This window comes from Penaeus monodon, chromosome 7 (genome assembly GCF_015228065.2).
Source record: "Penaeus monodon isolate SGIC_2016 chromosome 7, NSTDA_Pmon_1, whole genome shotgun sequence".
Classification (NCBI taxonomy): domain Eukaryota; kingdom Metazoa; phylum Arthropoda; class Malacostraca; order Decapoda; family Penaeidae; genus Penaeus; species Penaeus monodon.
In genome coordinates, this window is record NC_051392.1 from 57017840 (window position 1) to 57037479 (window position 19640).

General features: G+C 33.7%; 1 protein-coding gene across 1 annotated transcript in view; it reads right to left on the bottom strand.

Annotated features, from left to right (window-relative positions):
• LOC119575489 (ataxin-8-like) overlaps positions 1-10977 on the bottom strand; it is a gene marked incomplete at its 5' end in the record, with an annotated part of 23280 nt that extends 12303 nt beyond the window's left edge. Inside the window, 1 exon segment of the mRNA XM_037923144.1 lies at positions 10788-10977. Within this exon segment, the coding sequence (XP_037779072.1) occupies positions 10788-10818 (31 nt within the window).
• Positions 10978-19640: the final 8663 nt, after the last annotated feature.

Here is a 19640-nt window from a genome sequence, read left to right on the forward strand (position 1 = left end):
GGAGTCAGAATATAGCTGATTCCAGTAAAGCTAGGGCGCTTCTTGACGGCACGGAGGTTCTCCTCGAACTGCCCTCAACTTTTAAAAACATACATATGCTACGATTAAAGTAACATTTACTTCAATGTTATACATTAGTTGGGTCACGACCCCACATCTCCAGCATCGATCACAGAAGACCACCATCACTTCCTGGGGGCGACCTCACACAACAAGTTCTGACAGGTCAGCTCTTATGGCTGATACGGACCATGTGTTGACCGCGGTCACAGCCGATAGGCCTCTCGGGGAGGTTGTGACACAGAAGATGAATTTAAAAACACAGCCTCTCCGAATGCAGGGGTTACAAAATAAGTGGATATACAGAATTTTAGATACCCAAATATGAAATTTATGTGAATAACCACGGCGGCTCAAGTAGACGAGAGAGGAGAGAGAGAAGAGAGAGGGGGAGGGAGAGAGAGAGAGAAGAAAGAGAGAAGAGAGGAGGAGGAAGAGAGAGAGGAGAGAGAGAGAGAGAGTAGAGAGAGAAAAAAATATGGGTCTCAGGATGAAAGCCGAAATTTTAATATTTTGCCAATTAAGGACTAGTAAATCTGCAAAGTATCTACTTATTCATATAATATATATAATATATATATATATATATATATAATTTGTATAATATATATATATATAAATTTGTATATAATATATATATATATATATATATATATATATATATATATATATATATATGTATAAATATGTATACAAAAATACACACACACACATATATAAAAAACACACACACACACACACACACACACACACACCACATATATATATATATATTATATATATATATATATATATATATATATATGGTAGTAATCATAATATGCTAATAACAATAAAATTACTAAGATGAATAATGAAAATACTAGCAATAATCATAACACTCCAAATACAACCGAATATACAGATAATAACAACAACAATATCAGCACAATAGCGACAAAAAAAAAAAAAAAAAAAAAAAAAAAAAAAAAAAAATAAAATATATATATTATATATATATATATATATATATATTATAATATATTGTATGTATATATATTATATATATATATAAAATTTATATATATATATATATATATGTCTGTGTGTGTGTGTGTGTGTGTGTGTGTGTGTGCGAAAGCAATCATGATACAATAATAAATATAATAATAATCGACATTTCTGCTTATGGTTAGGATATCATTTAGCTCTAAATACCATCTAAAATATCATATTACTCAATTTCTTACTCATTACTTGTACACCTTCCATTCTTCCTAGAGTTGCAAGGCTTGATAATTAACACAAGGCAGGTGCATGAAAATGGTGACAATAGAGTTAGAATTGCCAGTAATCCCGATAGTGGTCGATTGTGATTGAGGCATACATTATAGGGGATCTCACATATGACTGGAATGTCATGGTGATGAAATTTGATGCAAAAGTAAAATGTTTATGCTATTAGAATGTATCAAAAAAAATTATGATCACCGATAATAAAGTTGTTAACGGTTATAACACCTATGCCAACGATCATACCACGGTCACTCATCTAATTTACTAACCGATTAATGTTGCTTAACTTCGTTAATCGGACGAGAACCGATTATTATTATTACTATTTATTATTATTATTATTATCCATCATCATAAATCATCATCACATCATCATATCAATCATCATCATCATTAAATTATTATAATTATTATATTTTTAATTTTAATAAAATAATAGTTAATATAATGATAATAATAATAATAATAATATAATAAAAATAATAATAATCAAAAATAATAATAATAGATAATAATGATAATAATAAATAATAATAAATAATAAATAATAATAAATAATAATAATACACAACAAAAGTAAAAAATAATTATATTAATCATATAATAAATATATAATTATATAAAGTTATAATAATAGTAATAATAATAACAAAAAAAAAAGATAATGATGACAAAGTAAAAATAATATAGTAATAATAATAATAATAATAATAATAATAATAATAATAATAATAATAATAATAATAATAATAATAATAATAATAATAATAAATTAATAAAATAAATAATAAATGATAATAATAATGACAATAATTTCCCGCTGAGACAGCGGGAAATTCATATCGCGGTGTGTGTGGGAGGTACAATGTTCAGTGTCAGTAAGCGATGATGTGAGTACAGTGTTAATTCTAGAGTAATAAGGTAATCAAGTACCAAGAACTTATTTACTTTGAGTGCAGGAAAAGTTATACAAAATGGAGGTGGGACGTTGGGGGAAGGGGGAGGGAACGACACGCGAGGGGAGGTGAGTGAAGGAAGTGTGGTATCACACATGAGTTCGTGTGCTTGTTTGTTCGTGTTCTCTGGGGTTTTTCCTCGAAAGGGGAACAGTTAGTTTTGTAGAATTAATTTAAAAGGGGAATTTAGTTATGAATGTGAGAGAAAAAAAAGAGAAGAAAAAATCACGAATGGAAGTCTGCTTCGTGAAAATACATTTTGTTTACATTTTTTACATTTTCCCTTCCCTACTGATTTATATAGTCTCCACTTCCCCAGCTAGATGTATTAACTATCTCTTTCTCTCCATCATACATACTATATACAACAAAAATACTAAAAACACAACACACACACACATATATAATATATTATATATATATATTATATATATAATTAAATAATATAAACATTTTAATATATAAAATTTTATAATATATATATATATATATATAATAAATATATATAAACACACACACACAAACAGTGTATATAAACACATGTGTTTTTGTATATATAGATATATGTATATATAACATATATGTATTCATACATACATACATATATTATTACACAACTCACGTATTTGTACACGTGTTTTTGGTATGTGTTGTGTGTGTTTGTGTGTTTTTGTGAATATTATGTCAACCTCCCGTCTTTGTCTTGTTTCATATATATTTCCAATTTTAAGTTCGAGATACTTCTATTTTGAGATTCGAAAAACTGATTAAAATTTAAAATTTTAAAGGTTCGAAAAAACAACACGTTTTGTTTTAAAACCCTTTTGGTGAAAATTAAATCTATACTAGAAAGAGATACATCTTACTATACACATATATCCGTACTTAAATGATATACAACTACGTATAATTAAAAATAATAGGGAAAATTTTAAACTAAAATACACACATTGTTACATATTCAATATACTTTATATATAATTATACATATATATATATATATATATATATAAATTATTAAAATATATATAAATTTAAAACATATAAGTAATTAAATATAAATCTAAATATAAAAGTAAAGTAAATTTTAAATTTACAATCTAAATATAATCCAAAACATATAATATTTTCGGTCCTGTATTATCATTCTAGTTTGTATTTAGTCACAAAGTTATTTATTACACAATAGACTAAGGAATTGTTTATTCACATATTTATATATATAATAATTACAAAAAACATTGGGTTATATGATCACACCAGTAAAAAGGGTTATAGCGTTGCAAAAGGCAGTTGCAGAGCTCGCTGTGTGGAATGAAAACCATACGCCATCTCCGTCGTCACCACCGGCTGTCAGAAAAAAACGACTTCTGAAATGGACACTAATAAGAGTTTGTTGAAGGGGCGGATAGGGGTCTTTCGGAAGGGGGAAAAAAGTCGGCCAATAATTTTATAAAAATCTTTTTTTCGATAAAAACCTTAGTGGATCCCAGATTAGGGGCCCTATTCATCGTCATCGTCGTTATCCCATCTCATCGATCGTCGTCATCATCTCATCATCACTGGGGAATAAAAAGAAATACTATTTTTTTTCTTTGTTACTGCCCATAAAAATTCTTAGCGATTATTGTTTATCCTTTTTTTTATTAAAATCATTTTATAGTCCCCTTTAGTATACGGAAATTTTTTTCCCCCTAAAAACCTTTCAAACCTTTAAATAACCTCTTTCCCTCATCGTCGCGTCATCATCTATCTCCTCCTTCTCTCATATCTCCTAATACTCCTCATTTTCATCACCACCTCTGTGGAATAAATAAAATTACTATGGTTTTCTACTGATTTTCCCCACATTTACATGTATAAAAATTTCTTGACAAAATTTTTTTTTTTTTCCCTTGTTTTAAACACTGATCACAATATGTACCATTGCATACAGGATGCTTATCACCGAAATTTTCCCCCCTTGTTTCCTTCAACCCACTACTACGCCTTGTACAGGATATGTTGGGGCCTGTTTTGTGTGTGATCTTTTAAAGAAAATTTTAAAAACAATTTATTTACTATATAAGCGTCACCGTCCCCGGTACTACATTTCATTATTATTATTCTTTTTTTTTTTTTGGGGGGGGCCCTATATTAGCTTTTAATCTCCCCATTGTTTTATAGTTTTTTTCTGTTACTTTACTCCATCAAAAACATCAAAATTTTTTATATGGGGATGCTTTTTGGTCCATCCTATTTTCCTAAAATCAAGACAGACGGACATAAAATTCCGAATACCCAGACAGTTAAATTCTAACTTATTTTTAAACAGTTTAACGTTCGAACATGACCTTCTCTCTCTCTCTTTTTTTGCATATTCTGGGTATTTTGAAAGTAATGCAAAATCATGTTAGGGCTATAGGCGGCAAGATACCCCATCACTATTCCTTCCCCGTTGAAAAATCACGCGCCGTTTTTTTTAATATCGTACTGGTTAATCCGTCTAAAACATCAACATTTTAGGGGATAAAATTTTAAATTTATTTTTTTAAAGCTGGTAAACATCTCCAAAGGAAAAATTTCTATAAAAAATATTATTCCCGGGGGTAGCAGTGTTCCATTTTCTGTGCTTACCACGTTTTTTTTTTTTTTTCTTTTGATCCTTCGTTTCGTTTTCTTCCCTATCCTACTAAATACCACCTTCTACCATTTTTATTTTTTTTTATTTTATTTTATTTTTTTTTTAAAGAAAGGTGCTATCATTCATTAACAAATTGAGTGTCTCGCCGTTCAAGAAAATCCCCTTTTCTATAAAGTCCGAAATTCCCATGTTACTGAACAAAACAAAACAAAAAATTCTTCCTCATCATCATCGCCACCATCACCAGTTAAATGGCCAGCGATTGTTTCAACCAAAAAATTCCCTTTCCCCCTCCCCCCCCCCCCCCACCCCATCACACCCCACCACCACCCCACCACCACCCCACCCCCATGTCAACATCATTTACTTATTTTTTCTTAAGGGGGGAAGAAAGACTCGATGGGAAAATCTTTTTTAAGAGGGGAGGGACAGGAGTGTTTCGCCCCCCAGGCGAACCGGGACGATTAACTGCTGGTTGGAAAAAAGGTGGGGGGGTCGGATTGGCTCATGTATATTTATTAACTGCGATAGTCGGTTTGGGTTTTTAAATACATTTTTTCTCTGATTTTGAAGTCTTGGGGTTGTACGTGGGGTGTAGGTGGCTTTGGGGTGATTGGGTTTTTGGTGGGGGTTGCTGTTTTTGGTTGTATTTGATAATCAAAATTGTTTTTGTTGTTTTGTAGGCAGGGTTTTGTTGTAGGTGGGTTTTGTGTTGGTGTTGCTGTGTTGGTGCAATGCTAAGTGTTGTTGTGTGCCAATTTATTGATTAACTCTTTTTGCGTTTTTGGTTGCTCTTGTTTTTTGCCTTGTTGTAGGTAGGGTTGTTGTTGTATGTTAATCTATTGTTGTCAAATCTGTTGTTGTTGCTGTCGTTTTTCCCTTTGTTGTTTTTTGCTGTTTTTTGTCCCTCCTTTTTTGTTTTTTTGCTTTTTTCCTCCTGTTTTTTGTCCCTCCGGGTTTTTTTTGTTTGTTGTTGCTGTTTTGTTCTTGCTGTTGTGGTTTTTTTGTTCCTCCGTTGTGGTTTTTGTTCCCCCTTTTTGTTGTAGGTGGGGTTTGTTGTGATGTAATAATTGATTAAAAAAATCTGTTGTTTGTTTTGCTGTTGGTTTGGTGGGAAAATTTAAAAAGCAATCATTCAGTTTTTCCCAAATTCATCTTGTCTTTTTTGATTTGGTATTTGTTCTTGAGGGGTTCCTGTTGATTCTCTTCACATCTCTTTGTCTGAAAAAAAAAGTTATATATAAGACTACATATATAACACCAAACACCACACACACACATTTTAACGGTTATCCTTAAAAACGGGCACTCCTTGAATCTCCTTACGAAAATAATTGGAACATGTAAACCCTAGTTGGGGTAATTTTTTAAAAAAGTGTAAAAAAGGGGTTTGGCGTGCATTCTAGTGTTATATATGCTTAAAAAAAACTTTAAAAGAAATCACAACACAAAAAGTGATAAGGTAGCAGAATTAGTTTTGAGGTCAAAAAAAAAATTAGTAATACCCATCAGTGTATACATTAAAAGGGCTTTTTCTTATGAAAAATATAAACTTTTCTCTTTGTCGTGAATTGCAAAAACGTTGTACCTTCCCTTCCATTTTTTTCCGTTAATTATCTCGATCTTACTTGATTATTTGCAGGTAAACGGGAATCATGTTAAGAATAAGCCCCATCCCTAACCATTTACGTTATTTTTTTTTAACTGTACGTGCCATTCATTCAAACCCAAAATGCATGTGTTTCTTAGCCTGCACTGATTGTAATACGTAATAATCGTTCTCCTCCTTCCATACTCTTTTTTTTCCCCAGTGTTTAAATTTCCGAGGTTGGAGAGAGCGAGTTTTTCCCATGGTAAGGCATTTGTCACTATTTTTGTTTCCAAAATTAGAAAAATATTTTTATACAGACTTTCTTTTGAATAAAACTGTTTATTCATCTACATATTTGGTAACTTTTTTTATATATCTATAAAGGCATTCATAACCCTTATTTACATTTAATGCAAAAACCTCGGAAAGGGAAGGTGCATATGAAGCAAACGGAATTCCCTTTAAAAATTTTTTTCCCAAAGAAAAGTATGTTTTCAAGTTATCTAGCTGTTCCCTGTTGTGTTAATAAAAAGTAATACTTTTTTCTACTTAAATTCCTTTCTTACGACAACGGCCTAAAAGGAAATTAAAAACCAAAATTTTAAACCCTAACGCTTATGCTCTGCAAAGGCTCTTTGAACGTGGGTGGCTTTAAAACAAAAAGACGTCACCTTAGCAAATTGGGGGGAAAAAACCCCAAAACTTGCCTTATAACGTAAACCCCCTTTCGTTAACGTTTACAATTGGGAAGGCTTTCCGGAGGTCCCAAAATTACTCAAGTATATGTCCCGCTTCTCACTGAAGATGAACTATATAAATCTTTTAGAGGACACAGGAACAACATTAAAAAAACCAAAAAAAAACTCGGGATTCACTTGTACACAGAGAGTCGATATAAAAATATGGAAAAAACTGAATAATTAAGCATTCTTAAAAACAATAAAAAATTTATGCGCATGCCCTTTTACAACATGAAAAATTGTCGAATCACGCGCCATTAAAAATTGTCCTAACACGCACCATATATACTTTACTTACCCCTTTGGTTTCTTTAATTCGTCTTCCATTCTTGATACAAATTATAGTAAAACAGAAAAAGGATTGAGGAAAAGCGAGGAGAACTAAAAAATGCTCATTTTCACTTACCCCCCCCCAACCCTAGACACATTTCTACCTTACAAAATTTGTTTACTTCCCCAACTTTAGGTAAAAATACTCTCTCTCTCTCTCTCCTCTCTCTCTCCAACACACAACCCCCCACACCACATACACACACACACTTAAAAAAAAAACTTGTGACCTTCGAAAATCAAGTAATATTCTACACCAAACAGAAAATAGTCTCAGATCTTCCCAACACTCCCCCTGTATACTGGAGTTGTCTCCGTCTCCCATAACTTAGTGCCCCTAATTAAAAGTTTTTTTTTTGTCTCTGTAAATTAGTTCCCTTTTAATTTTAAAAGGTTTTCTCCCTCCCCCCCAAAAACTTAGGGCCCCCCCATTAAAATGGTTTTTTCCCCCCCTCCCCCCATAACCAAAAATTTCCCATTTCCCTCTCAAAAGTTCCCGACCACATACTCTTCTCCCTTTTACGACTTTGGGGCCCCATCAGATCAAAGTTGATCGTTTTTTTATCACAGCATCGTGGAGTTGTTTCGTTTTCACTCGTAATCAGCAAAATTTCGACCACCCAACTTCTTTTTAGAATAGAATCTGACCATACAATTTCAATAGTGGAGATATGAAGTTATAACCATAAAACGATACGTGTTGTGTTTTTCGCGTTAGTGGTGTGTACGCGCGCTTAATGCATCAGTGTCTGTGGGTGTGGGTGTATTGCGGGGGGGTGTGTGTATAGTAGTGTGTGTGTATGTGTAGTACGCGAGCTTATGTCATACGGGCCCAAAAGGGCGTAGATCGGATATGACTCAGCATATCATGCAACTAATGAGCAGCCCCCCGGTGAAGCGGGGTAGTCCCCCCAATACGCCACAGTTTTTCATCTACACACTCTAACAAGCTTTTTAACACGTCAGGCGAATAACATTTTTTAAAAAACTCTAAAATTCAAAAAAGGTAAAGAAATGTACGTACATTTCAGAGATGTTGATTTATCTTTAAAAAATCACACTTTAAAAAAAACACACACACGCCCCACACAACACACAAAATGATAAAGAAACTAATTAATTTAAAGTCAAATAGAAAATTAATAGAATTGATTCGAGTAAGGCAATTCAATTGTGACGGCGAAAAAACACAAATGATTCTTTCGAAGAATTAGCTAACAGAATTAAAGTTGGAAGAAAAGTATTCAAACGATACAGCAGTAGGAAAAATGGATAAAGTGATTCAACTTCACTGTGAGGGGTAAAGCCGATGAAAAATAATAAAGAGGAGAAATATGACATAAAGAGGAGAAATTAATGATAAAACACTTATACAAAAGTTGTCGAAAACACGGCATTAAAAGTTTCGGGGGTCACACGCACAGACATACCCTTTACTTACCCTTTGGCTTTTTTTAGTTCTTTCCATTCTTGATCACAAAAAAATACAAAATAAAGATATACAGTCGTAAGAAATAACGGGAAAAACAAGAAAGGGACGGAGGGAACGGGGGGGAAGGGTGATAAATTTCATTTTTTCAACTCCCCCCCCGTAGGCAACATTTCATAACTCACAAAAATTTAGTTTTCTCCCCAACCTGGGGAACATTTCCTCTATCTCTCTCTTTTAGGCCGGGATTCGTGATATGTTATCTCGATATCGGGTAGTAAAGGGAAAAGTAGCATGCTCCATTTTACTGAATATAATCCTTTACCCTTTGAAACCATTTTTTCTACCCCCCCAAGAAAAAGTGTGACGACAATAAGAAACACAAATATCGGGGGAGAATTTTGCTAAAAAAAATTACAAGTTGAAGAAGAAAAATATTAAACGATACAGTGGGAGGAGAAAAGATGGGTAGGGGATTCAACTTTCCTTTTGGGTTAAATGCCGATAGAAAATATAATAAAGAGGGAAATAGAATGTAATACCTTATACAAAATTTTTTGAATCACACGGGATTAAAAGTTTCCCGGAAACAAGCACAATATGTACTTTACTTACCGCTTAGGGTTTATTTATTCGTGTTCCATTTTTGATCCAAATAATAGTACAAAAGAAAATATACTGAGGGAGAAGGGAAGAATCATAATAACTGTTTTTTTTTTGCTTACCCCCCCCAACCGTAGGCAACTTTCATACCTCAGAAAAATTTTTTTACTCCCCAACTCTAGGTACCCTTTCTCCTTTCTCGCTCTCTCTCTTCCCCACACACAAAAGTGACCTTCGAAAAATTAAGTAAAATTCTCCGCAAACAGCAAAAGATTATCAATCGCCTTAAAACTCGCTAAGTAAATTCTCACTTACAAATTTTATTCATACTATAATATTAAAATTCAGCATTGATTTATTAGTTAAAAGATACATTCCTTGTCAACAATTAATAGAAAAAACACCTGACCATCTAATTATTACACAGTACTCTTGTTTACAAAAATTTGGGGATATAAAAATTAGTGCCCTAATTAACTGGGCTTTTCTCCCCCCCTGTAATTGGTGCCCAATTAAAATTGCCCCCAATGAAAAAATGAGTTTTTTTCTCTCCCCTTACAACTTATTGCCATAATCAAACGAGTTTTTCCCCCTCCCCCTATAACCAAAATTTCTATTCATCTCAGTCTGAGCCCCTACTCTTCCCTCTTACGACCTGAGCCTTCAGATCTAAATGTTAACGTTTATTTCTGACAAAAAACGTGGAGTTGCTTGTTTTTTTGTAATCAGCAAAATTGTTTTTGTGCCTACGTGCCCAATGGGGCGCTCGACGGAAATGCCCAATCTTGAGTCTTTCAAAAAACTTCCCGCAGGCGGGCTAGCGCCCCCAAATCATGCACACCCGTATGAAGTTTTTTAACCGGCGGGCGAATAACTTTTAAAGATAAAAAGCGAGGTACAACTGATATAAAAAATTAATTTTTAGGGAAAACAACTTGTACGACGATAAGAAACATATGAGTTGAAGAAAAAAGTATTTAAAATACAGCGGTAGGAGAGAAATATGAATAAAGTATTTTATCTTACATCAGTTGGTGTAAATGCCGTATTAAAATGTTCTTGGTGTAAAATATAATAAAGAGGAGAAATATGAATGATAACACACTTATACAAAAGTTGTCGAATCACACGGCATTAAAAGTTGTCCGGATCACACGCACACATATGATAGTTTACTTACCACTTATGCCTTTCTTTAGTTCGTGTTCCATTCTTGATCACAAATAATAGTACTATAGAATAATATACTGAGGGAGAAGCGGGAGAGAAGTCATAATAAATGTTCATTTTTGCTTACTCCCCCAACCGTAGGCAAACTTTTTTCATACACTCACAAACTTCTGTTTACTCCCCAACTCTAGGTAACATTTCTCTCGCTCTCACTCGCTTGCTCTCGCTCTCTCTCTCTCTCTCTTTCACGGCCGAGATTCGTGATATGTATCTAGATATCAGGCTAGTAAGGAAACTATAACATGTCTCCATTGTACTGAATATAATCCTTTATGTTTTGAGACCATTTTTTCTACCAACAACGAGAAAACAACTTGTGACGACGATAAGAACACAAATGAGTCTGTACGGAGAATTAAGCTAATAGAATTACAAGTTGAAGAAGAAAGTATTCGAACGATATAGCGGCATGAAAGATGAATAATGTAATTCAACTTACACTTAACCATGTAGGTGTAAATGCCGATAAAAATGTATAATAAAGATGAGAAATGTGATATAATAAAGAAGAGAAATATGAATGATAAAACACTTATGCAAAAGATAACAGCACTTAAAGGAGCTCCTTGTAGCTTGAATAGGCTATGTGTTAAATGTTGACAATTACGTCCACATGAATGAAAAAAACAAAGATTTATATTTATATAAAAGTATTTTTTTGATACCTAATAACATTATCATTATTTAAAGAAGCTAATATGTCTTAATAACATTTGAATTTCAATACTAAGAGTAACAATAAAAACATTTGACAGTAATGATATTAGTAAGTGGTAGGCGATGGTTGGGAAAAAATATGGAGAACGTGGATAGCAAATTTCTAAAGTTCATAAAAAATAAGCTCTGGCTATGTCAGTGAAAGTAGAATGTGTACGAATGTATCTGTAGTAAGAGATGATCAATTTTGTATGGAATATATTGTTTATGTATTATTAGCAACTGATGTATTTATATACATATTAGATAAGACTAATCATAATAATAACAACAAAGCAACATAAATGGTGCTAATTGAATGCACGATAAAAAGAGTAAAAGACAGTCTCTTAAAGATATATCTTCCGTTGACAAGAATGTACTGCTTGCAGACGATTGCACCATCTGAGAAAATAGTCTATATGGATTTGCTGCCATGTTCGAGAATAGAGTAAAGCCTTTTCTTTTTCTTTTTCTCTCACGCATGTAACAGACTTAAAGTTGATATCTTCCAACCATTGCCAAACTTAAGAAGGTCATAACATCATTTAGTCAGTATGACGTAAAGCATGTAAATATGTTAGAATAGATACACTGTTCAAGTGGATGTTCATGTCATTGTGTTGTCTTGAAGTACTAAATTATGTTATTTATGACGATTCATGTACATCTTTTGTGGTTAGATCAGACGTAATAAACCATTTAATTTTATTGATGTCATTTTATTCTATGTTTGATAGAACGTACAAAATGTTCAACTTCGCTGACCTAGTAAATTTTACACACGATACAAAACTTGTCGAATCTCCCCAACGCTGCGATACATTTTTTACTTGGACGGGAGCAATGGCTCAAGCATCTAAGCTCCTCCCACATTCGAGAATCGTGTAGCTTCGCATGAGACTCACTTCTCTCCCGGCCGCCACAACGTCAACAACTCGACTTCTAACAGACCGCCTGGACCAGAGAAAACGATAGAACGATGTTATTTAATAAAGTCAAAGTTTATCTCTCCCCAACTCATTAGCCAAGAAGATTCATAATATCAATTTACCTAGTATGATAACTAAAAGTATGTACCGCGCACGGACACCTTGCATAATGCGTCACATTATCCAGATCTGTGGTTCACAAATGATAAACCTTATTACTATCATAAAAATATTAATGTATATTCAGTGTCCATAAATTTAGAGATGGGTAACAGTGTTCCAAGTGGATGTTTCTGATGTCGATGTGAGTGTTTGTCTTACGTACTGATTTGGGTTTTCTATGAACAAAATTTATCCATTTTTGTTCTTAGTGGTTTTTGAGACGGGAATAAAACAATTTTTGTTTTTTTTTGAAGCCATTTTTATTTTATATATATGATCAAGAACATATAAAAAATTGCTTTTGTGCCTACTGCCACAAGTGGGGCGCTCGACGGGAAAAACCTAATCTATGAGTCATGCAAGCAACTTCCCCGCAGGCGGACTAAACGGGCCCCAGGCCCCATGCTCCCCACTCGATGAAGCTTTTCTAAAACGGGGGGAGGCGAAAAACCTTTTTTTAAAATAAAAAAAGCGAGGGAACTAACTGTTCAGTAAATTAATTTCTAGAGAAAACAACTTGCCCACGATAAGAAACAAAATGATTTGAAGAAAAAGTATTCAACGATACAGCGGAGGGGAAAAAAAATGAAAATGGATTTAATTTTTACATCAAAAGTTGGGGGTAAAAGCCCGGGGGGGGGTTTAAAAAAAAAGTTTTTTGGGGGGGAAAATATAAAAAGAAAGGGAAAAATTTAGTGATAAAACCCTTATACCAAAAATTTGGGCGAATCAACCGGGATTAAAAATTTTTTCCGGATCAAAAACCCACACATAGAGTTTTACTTACCCCAAATTGTGGCCTTTTTTTTAGTTCGTTTTCCCCAAAATTTTTGATCCCCAAATAATAGTACAATAGAATATTTCTGAGGGGGGAAGGGGGGAGAGAAATCATAAAAAATTTCATTTTTGCTTACTCCCCCAAACCCTAAAGGGAAAATTTTTTCATACCTCCAAAATTTTTGGGTTTTCTCCCCCAAATCTAGGTAAAATTTTCCCCGCTCTCACTCGCTTTTCTCTCGCTCCTCTCTCTTCTTCTTTCAAAGGGCCGGGGAAATTTGTGAAATTTATCTGAATCAGGCTAGTAAGGAAAAAATAACCTGTTCCATTGTACTGAATAAATCCTTTTGTTTTTAGACCAGTTTTTTTTTCCAAAAAACGGAAAAAAAAACGGGGGACGACGAAAAAGAACACAAAAGAGTTTTGTACGGAGAAATTTAACTTTAAAAAATTTCAAGTTGACGAAAAAAGTATTCGAACGATAAGCGGCATGAAGATGGAAAAATGTAAATTTAACTTACACTTAAACCCCCTGGTGTAAATGCCGATAAAAATGTATAAAAGATGAAAATGTGATATAATAAAGAAAAGAAATATAAGTAAAACACTTTTGCAAAAAGATAAAACACTTAAAGGAGCTCCTTGTAGCTTTAAAAAGGCTGTGTGTTAAGTTGACAATTACATCCACAAAGAAATTTAAAAAAAAAGGGTTTATTTCCCTATAAAGTATTTTTTTTTATACCCAATTTAAAATTTCATTATTTAAAGGGAAACTATATGTCCCTTTAAAAACATTTGAATTTCAAAACTAAAGTAACAAAAAAACATTTTTACCGTAAGGGTATTATAATTTTGGGAGGCGAAAGGTGGGGAAAAAAAAATGGGGGAACGTGGTAGCCAAATTTTTTCCCAAAGTTCAAAACAAAAAAGCCTGGGTATGTCAGTGAAAGTAAATTTTGGGACGAATGAAACTAAAAGTAAGAAATTTAATTTTGTATTGGCAAAATTTTTGTTTTGTATTATTTTGCAACTGGGTTATTTTATACAATTAGATAAACAAAAATAAAAACAAAAGCCAAAATAAATTTGCTAATCGAAAAGCCCAAAAAGGTTTAAAAAAAACTCAAAGATATAAACTTTCCGTTGACAAGAAAGTAAATGCTTGCGGGCGATTGCACCATCTGGGGAAAATAGTCTATATTGGGTTTGCTGCCGCCATGTTTGAGAATATGTAAAAAAAGCCTTTTCCCTTTTTCCCCTTTTTTCTCCCGCCTTTAAAAAGAGTTAAAGTTGGATACTTCCAACCATTTCCTATCCCTTTAAAAGGGTTTTTAACATCAATTTAGTCAGTATGAAAGTAAAGGGATGTAAATAGGGTTTGGGTAGGGTCCTGTTCCAAGTGGATGTTTCATTTTGTTTTATTGTGTTTGTCCTTTAATTTCTAAATTAATTGTTATTTATGAAACGATTTCAATTGTATTCTTTTGTGGTTTTGATAAGACTGTAAATTAACAACTTTAATCTTTTTTGATTAAATTTTTTTTTTTTTTTAAAAAATATGGAAAGAAGAACGTACAAAAATGTTCAACTTCGCTGACCCTAAATTAAAAATTTTTCACCACAAAACTTGCGAAAACCCCCCCAACGCTGCGATATATTTTTTAACTTGGCGGGGCATGGCTCAAGCACCCAAGGGTCCTCCCCCTTTTGAGAAACGAGTACTTCGCATTAGGCTCACTTCTCTCCCGGGCCCCCACAAGTCCCCCCAACCCAAATCTACCTTCCCCAAAAGACCGCCTGGATCAGAGAAAACGATAAACCCATGTTATTTTTATAAAAATCAAGTTTATCTCTCTCCCCCCTTAGCCTGCTTCAAAAAAATTCATAACATCAAATTTTCCCAGTGCGATAAAAAAAGTAAAGTCCCCACGGGGCCCACCCTTTCAATGCGTCACTTATCCCAAACCCGTAATTCCAAAAGATAAACCTTTTTCTATTATAAAAAAAATTAATGTTAAATTTAGTGTCCATAAATTTAAATGGGGAAAAGTGGTTTCCCAAATGGATTTTTCTGATGTCGATGTGATTTTTTGTCTTGCTACTGAAATTTTTTATCTAAAAGAACAATTTATACATTGTTTTTTCTTGTGGGTTTTGATACTGTAAAAAAACCCTTTTTTTAATTTTATTTGAAGCCATTTCACCTTATATATTGGGAAAAAGAACATAACAAATAAGTTTTATAAACCCCACCGAGCTGAGGAAATTTTTAAATCGGGCATACGAAATTGTTTAAACTTCCCAAAAACCCCCTGTAAGATGTTTTAACTGCTAAGTACAAATTTTTACACCATACGACTTGTTGAATCTCCCCCAAAAATGCGATAAAATTTTTTCTTGGATCTAAGCCCTTTAAACTCCTTTTCATTGAGAAACGAATAAATTCCCACGAGGCTTTACTTCTCTCCCGTCGAAAATCCCGACATGAAAGGAAAAAATTTAATGCAATTAAACTACCAAAGGGAAGGGGTTTTTTCGCCCCCCACTTTTAAACCCAACTCTAACTTCCTTTTAAAAATTTACCCTTTAACCCCCCCCCTCTCCCCCCCCCCCCCCTTCGAATTTCCTTTAAAACCCCTTTTCTTTTATTTTTTTTTGCTTATTATGGGTCTCCCCCCCGCCAAAAACGGCCAACACCCCTACACCTGATAAAGCTCCTAGACCAGGAAAACAAAGAACCATGTGATTTAATAAAAATTAAAAAAATTTTTCTCTCTTCCCAAACATTCCAATCCCTTTAAGAAAATTTAACAAAAATTTACCCCTATTAAACCCAAAAATATGTAAACCCCAAGGACGCCCCTTTAAACACTAATGATAAACCCTTTTTACTATTTAAAAGAAATATTAATGGGAATTCAGTGTATAAAAAAATTTTTGAATGGGTAAAACTGGGTTTCCCAAATGGATTTTTTCAGATGGGCGATGTGAGTGTTTGTCTTACTACTGATTTGTTTAAATATAAAAAAAATCATCCATTGTTTTTTTTTTTGTGGTTTTCAGCTGTAATAAAAAAATTTTTTTATTTGAAGCCATTTTATTTTGCATATATGACACAAAAACCATAGCAGTTACTTGATAAACCTCATAGACGCTGAGGAAAATTTTAACTCGGACGTACAAAACTTGTTAATCTTCCCAAACCTCTGCAAGATGTTCAACTTTACCGACACTAAGTACAAAACTTGTCGGATCTCCCCGACGCTACGACACATTTTACTTGGCCGGGGCCACTGGATCTAAGCACCTAAGCTCCTCCCACAATCGAGAATTGATAGCTTCGAATGAGACTCACTTCTCTCCCGGGCCCCCACAACGTCAACAACTCTACTTCTAACAGAGCGCCTGACCTAGAAAAACGATAGAACGATGTTATTTAATAAAGTCAAAGTTGATCTCTCTTCCATTAGTCAATGTTTTAAGAAGATTCATAGCATCAAGTTACCCAGTATGATGACGTAAAGTATGGGAACGAACAAACACCACACTTTACATAATGAGCCATATCCAGATTGGTAGTCCACAAATCTCATTATATTAAAAAAAATATGTATAGTTCCCGTGTCCTATAATGTTAGAGATGGATAATACTATTCCAAGTACTAATTTGATTGTTATTTATGAACGATCATTCGATCATATTTCTTTTGTGGTTATGATGAGACTAATAAAACAAATATAATTTTATATGATGCCATTTTATTACATTTTAGTACATTTTACTCAGACATACAAAACTTGTCGAATCTCCCCGACGCTGCGACACATTTTACTTGCCCGGGACCAATGGAACTAAGCCCCTCCCATGACTAGTGTTGCCACATTCGAGGATCAATTTCGTACAGCCTTATTTTAGTCTAATTTGATTTATTTATACCATAACGAATGTGTAAATAATGCTGTATAGCAAAACATTTCTTTCCCTTAATAATATTGGATATTTGGAGTATGGAGTTTGTGCATTCTATTATTCTAGAGAAATTATTATCGTTTCTCGCCCCTCTCGCACTAAGCCACGCCCCCCAGCTTCGCACCAAGCAGCACTCGCCTCACACTTCTCTCCCGGCACCTCAGTGACAGCATGCTCTCTTCTCCTGACGCTACTCTTACAGTAGAGCTTCGCGGCCTGTTCCTCCTTTCCCCTGGCGAATCTCAAGCAAGCCCCTTGGGTCCTGCTAGGGCTTGTTAGCAGCTGGTGGTGTTGATTGAAGATCCTTTATTTATCGAGTACAAAAAAACAAAACAAAAACACATGATAGTGATGATGGTGGTGGTAAATAGAGAGTTCAAGAAAAATGAAAATGAGGATGATGGTGGAGGTGACGATGATGGTAGTGATGATGATGGTGGTAATGTTGATGGTGATGATTATGATGGTGGTGGTGATAATAGTGATAACGGTCCTGTTACTTCTTAAGGTCTATCAAAAGTTTTAAACTACACAAGCATGTATACTTATTTCAAGGCTTATTATCATCGTCATGATGAAAAGGAATGATCAACATCCCAAACAAATCTCCTCCAAATGCAACGGTCCAGCGCCTTTCTACTTGCTTGAATCATGCTCATTCTTTGATATTATCGAAGTATCGAGTCTTAGGTCTACCTTTCGTTCTTTTGCCATAAACCAAGAGACCAAACAAATTGGAAGTTCGTTGTTACCTATATTGATAAAATTAATAAAGATGATAATCAATGCCAATCTACACCACAGAGGAATAAGATAACTACTGTACTTCCAGGAGGTTCTATTCAGAAACTACAAATGGATATTGTGAATATGTTACATCATTACTTCGTAGATGTCTTTCCACGAGGATTCATGGTTACCTATAAAAATATATCGAGAAGTTTGTTACAGATCATAATATGGTCATCCTGTATAGTAAAAGAGATAACATCTCAATGGGCCAATTTAACTGTAATTTTGAGGTAGACTTAGTTATGTTTTACTACCACAGAGCGGCACACTAAAGAGGCTAATATCTTGCGGATGTTCATTATTTATCTTTTTTTTTTTTTTTTTTTTTTTTTTTTTTTTGTCTTAATGATAAGCTGCATATTCTCTCTCATCCATATTTTTGTTTCGTCATAAATGTTACCACGAGAAAGCGGTCCCAAGCGTAATGTTACAGGAATACCATAATTCTTATTAAATTCTTTCATAATTTGATCTTTAAATATTTTACCAATCAGTGGAGCGACATTGGACAGTAACATACGTTTAGCGTGGCCTAATCAGCTTACAAGATTACAGATATACGTTTATGTTATGTCTTTATTCTTATTCATTAACATAAATAATCTCTCCTTATGTGTTTCTGAAATATCGCTCAACTCTTTCATAAAGGTTTCACGTCGACATTCCATAGAGCCCGATATGTACAGCACATTCCCTGTATTCACAAAACTATCACTAAAATCTGTAATCTCCAGTTCAGCTTCGGCATCTCAATTAGATTTTCTTACGCGTAGATCGATGTTTCTGCTAAATAACGTTTATCATCATCTATGGGACAGTTTTTGTCTTGTTTACAGATTTCAAGACAAAGGTATTTCTCGTTGTTTTCAATCAACTTTACGGTGTTGTTACATTTTTGTAATTTGGAATTTCTGCATAAGCTACAGTACTGTTCTTTTCATATCTCCTGAGATCCTCTTCATCGATACTATCAACTTTTATAATCATCATCATTAATAGTAATAATAGTAGTGGTATTTAAATCACTAGTATTATTATAATTATCACTATCAACGTATTCGTCATTACTATAGTCTATATTGCCTTTATTGTTGTCGGTTGTTTCACGGGATAGTCGACCACCGTTATTATTGAAGGTTTCTGTAGCTACACGAGGGGGCTTCAAAAATTTCGTGGAAAAAGTCCATAGCTAAAAATCATATTGAAGGATTTTAAATTCTATGCACCTGAACATTCTTGTACTAATGTGTTATAACGTGTTCAAACATGAACCTTTAAATGCAGGTAATAAAGCATCGCCGCCAGTTGGAAGTCAAGTGATTTGAACCATGTCAAAGCAGTTCTTTTTGTATCTTCAACCAGTGGAAAACGGTACCTTTCAATTATTTTTTTTTTATTAAGTTTGGAAACAAAAAGAAATCGGATGGGGCTAAATCGGGGCTGTAAGGTGGATGTCGAATGATTTTCCATCGAA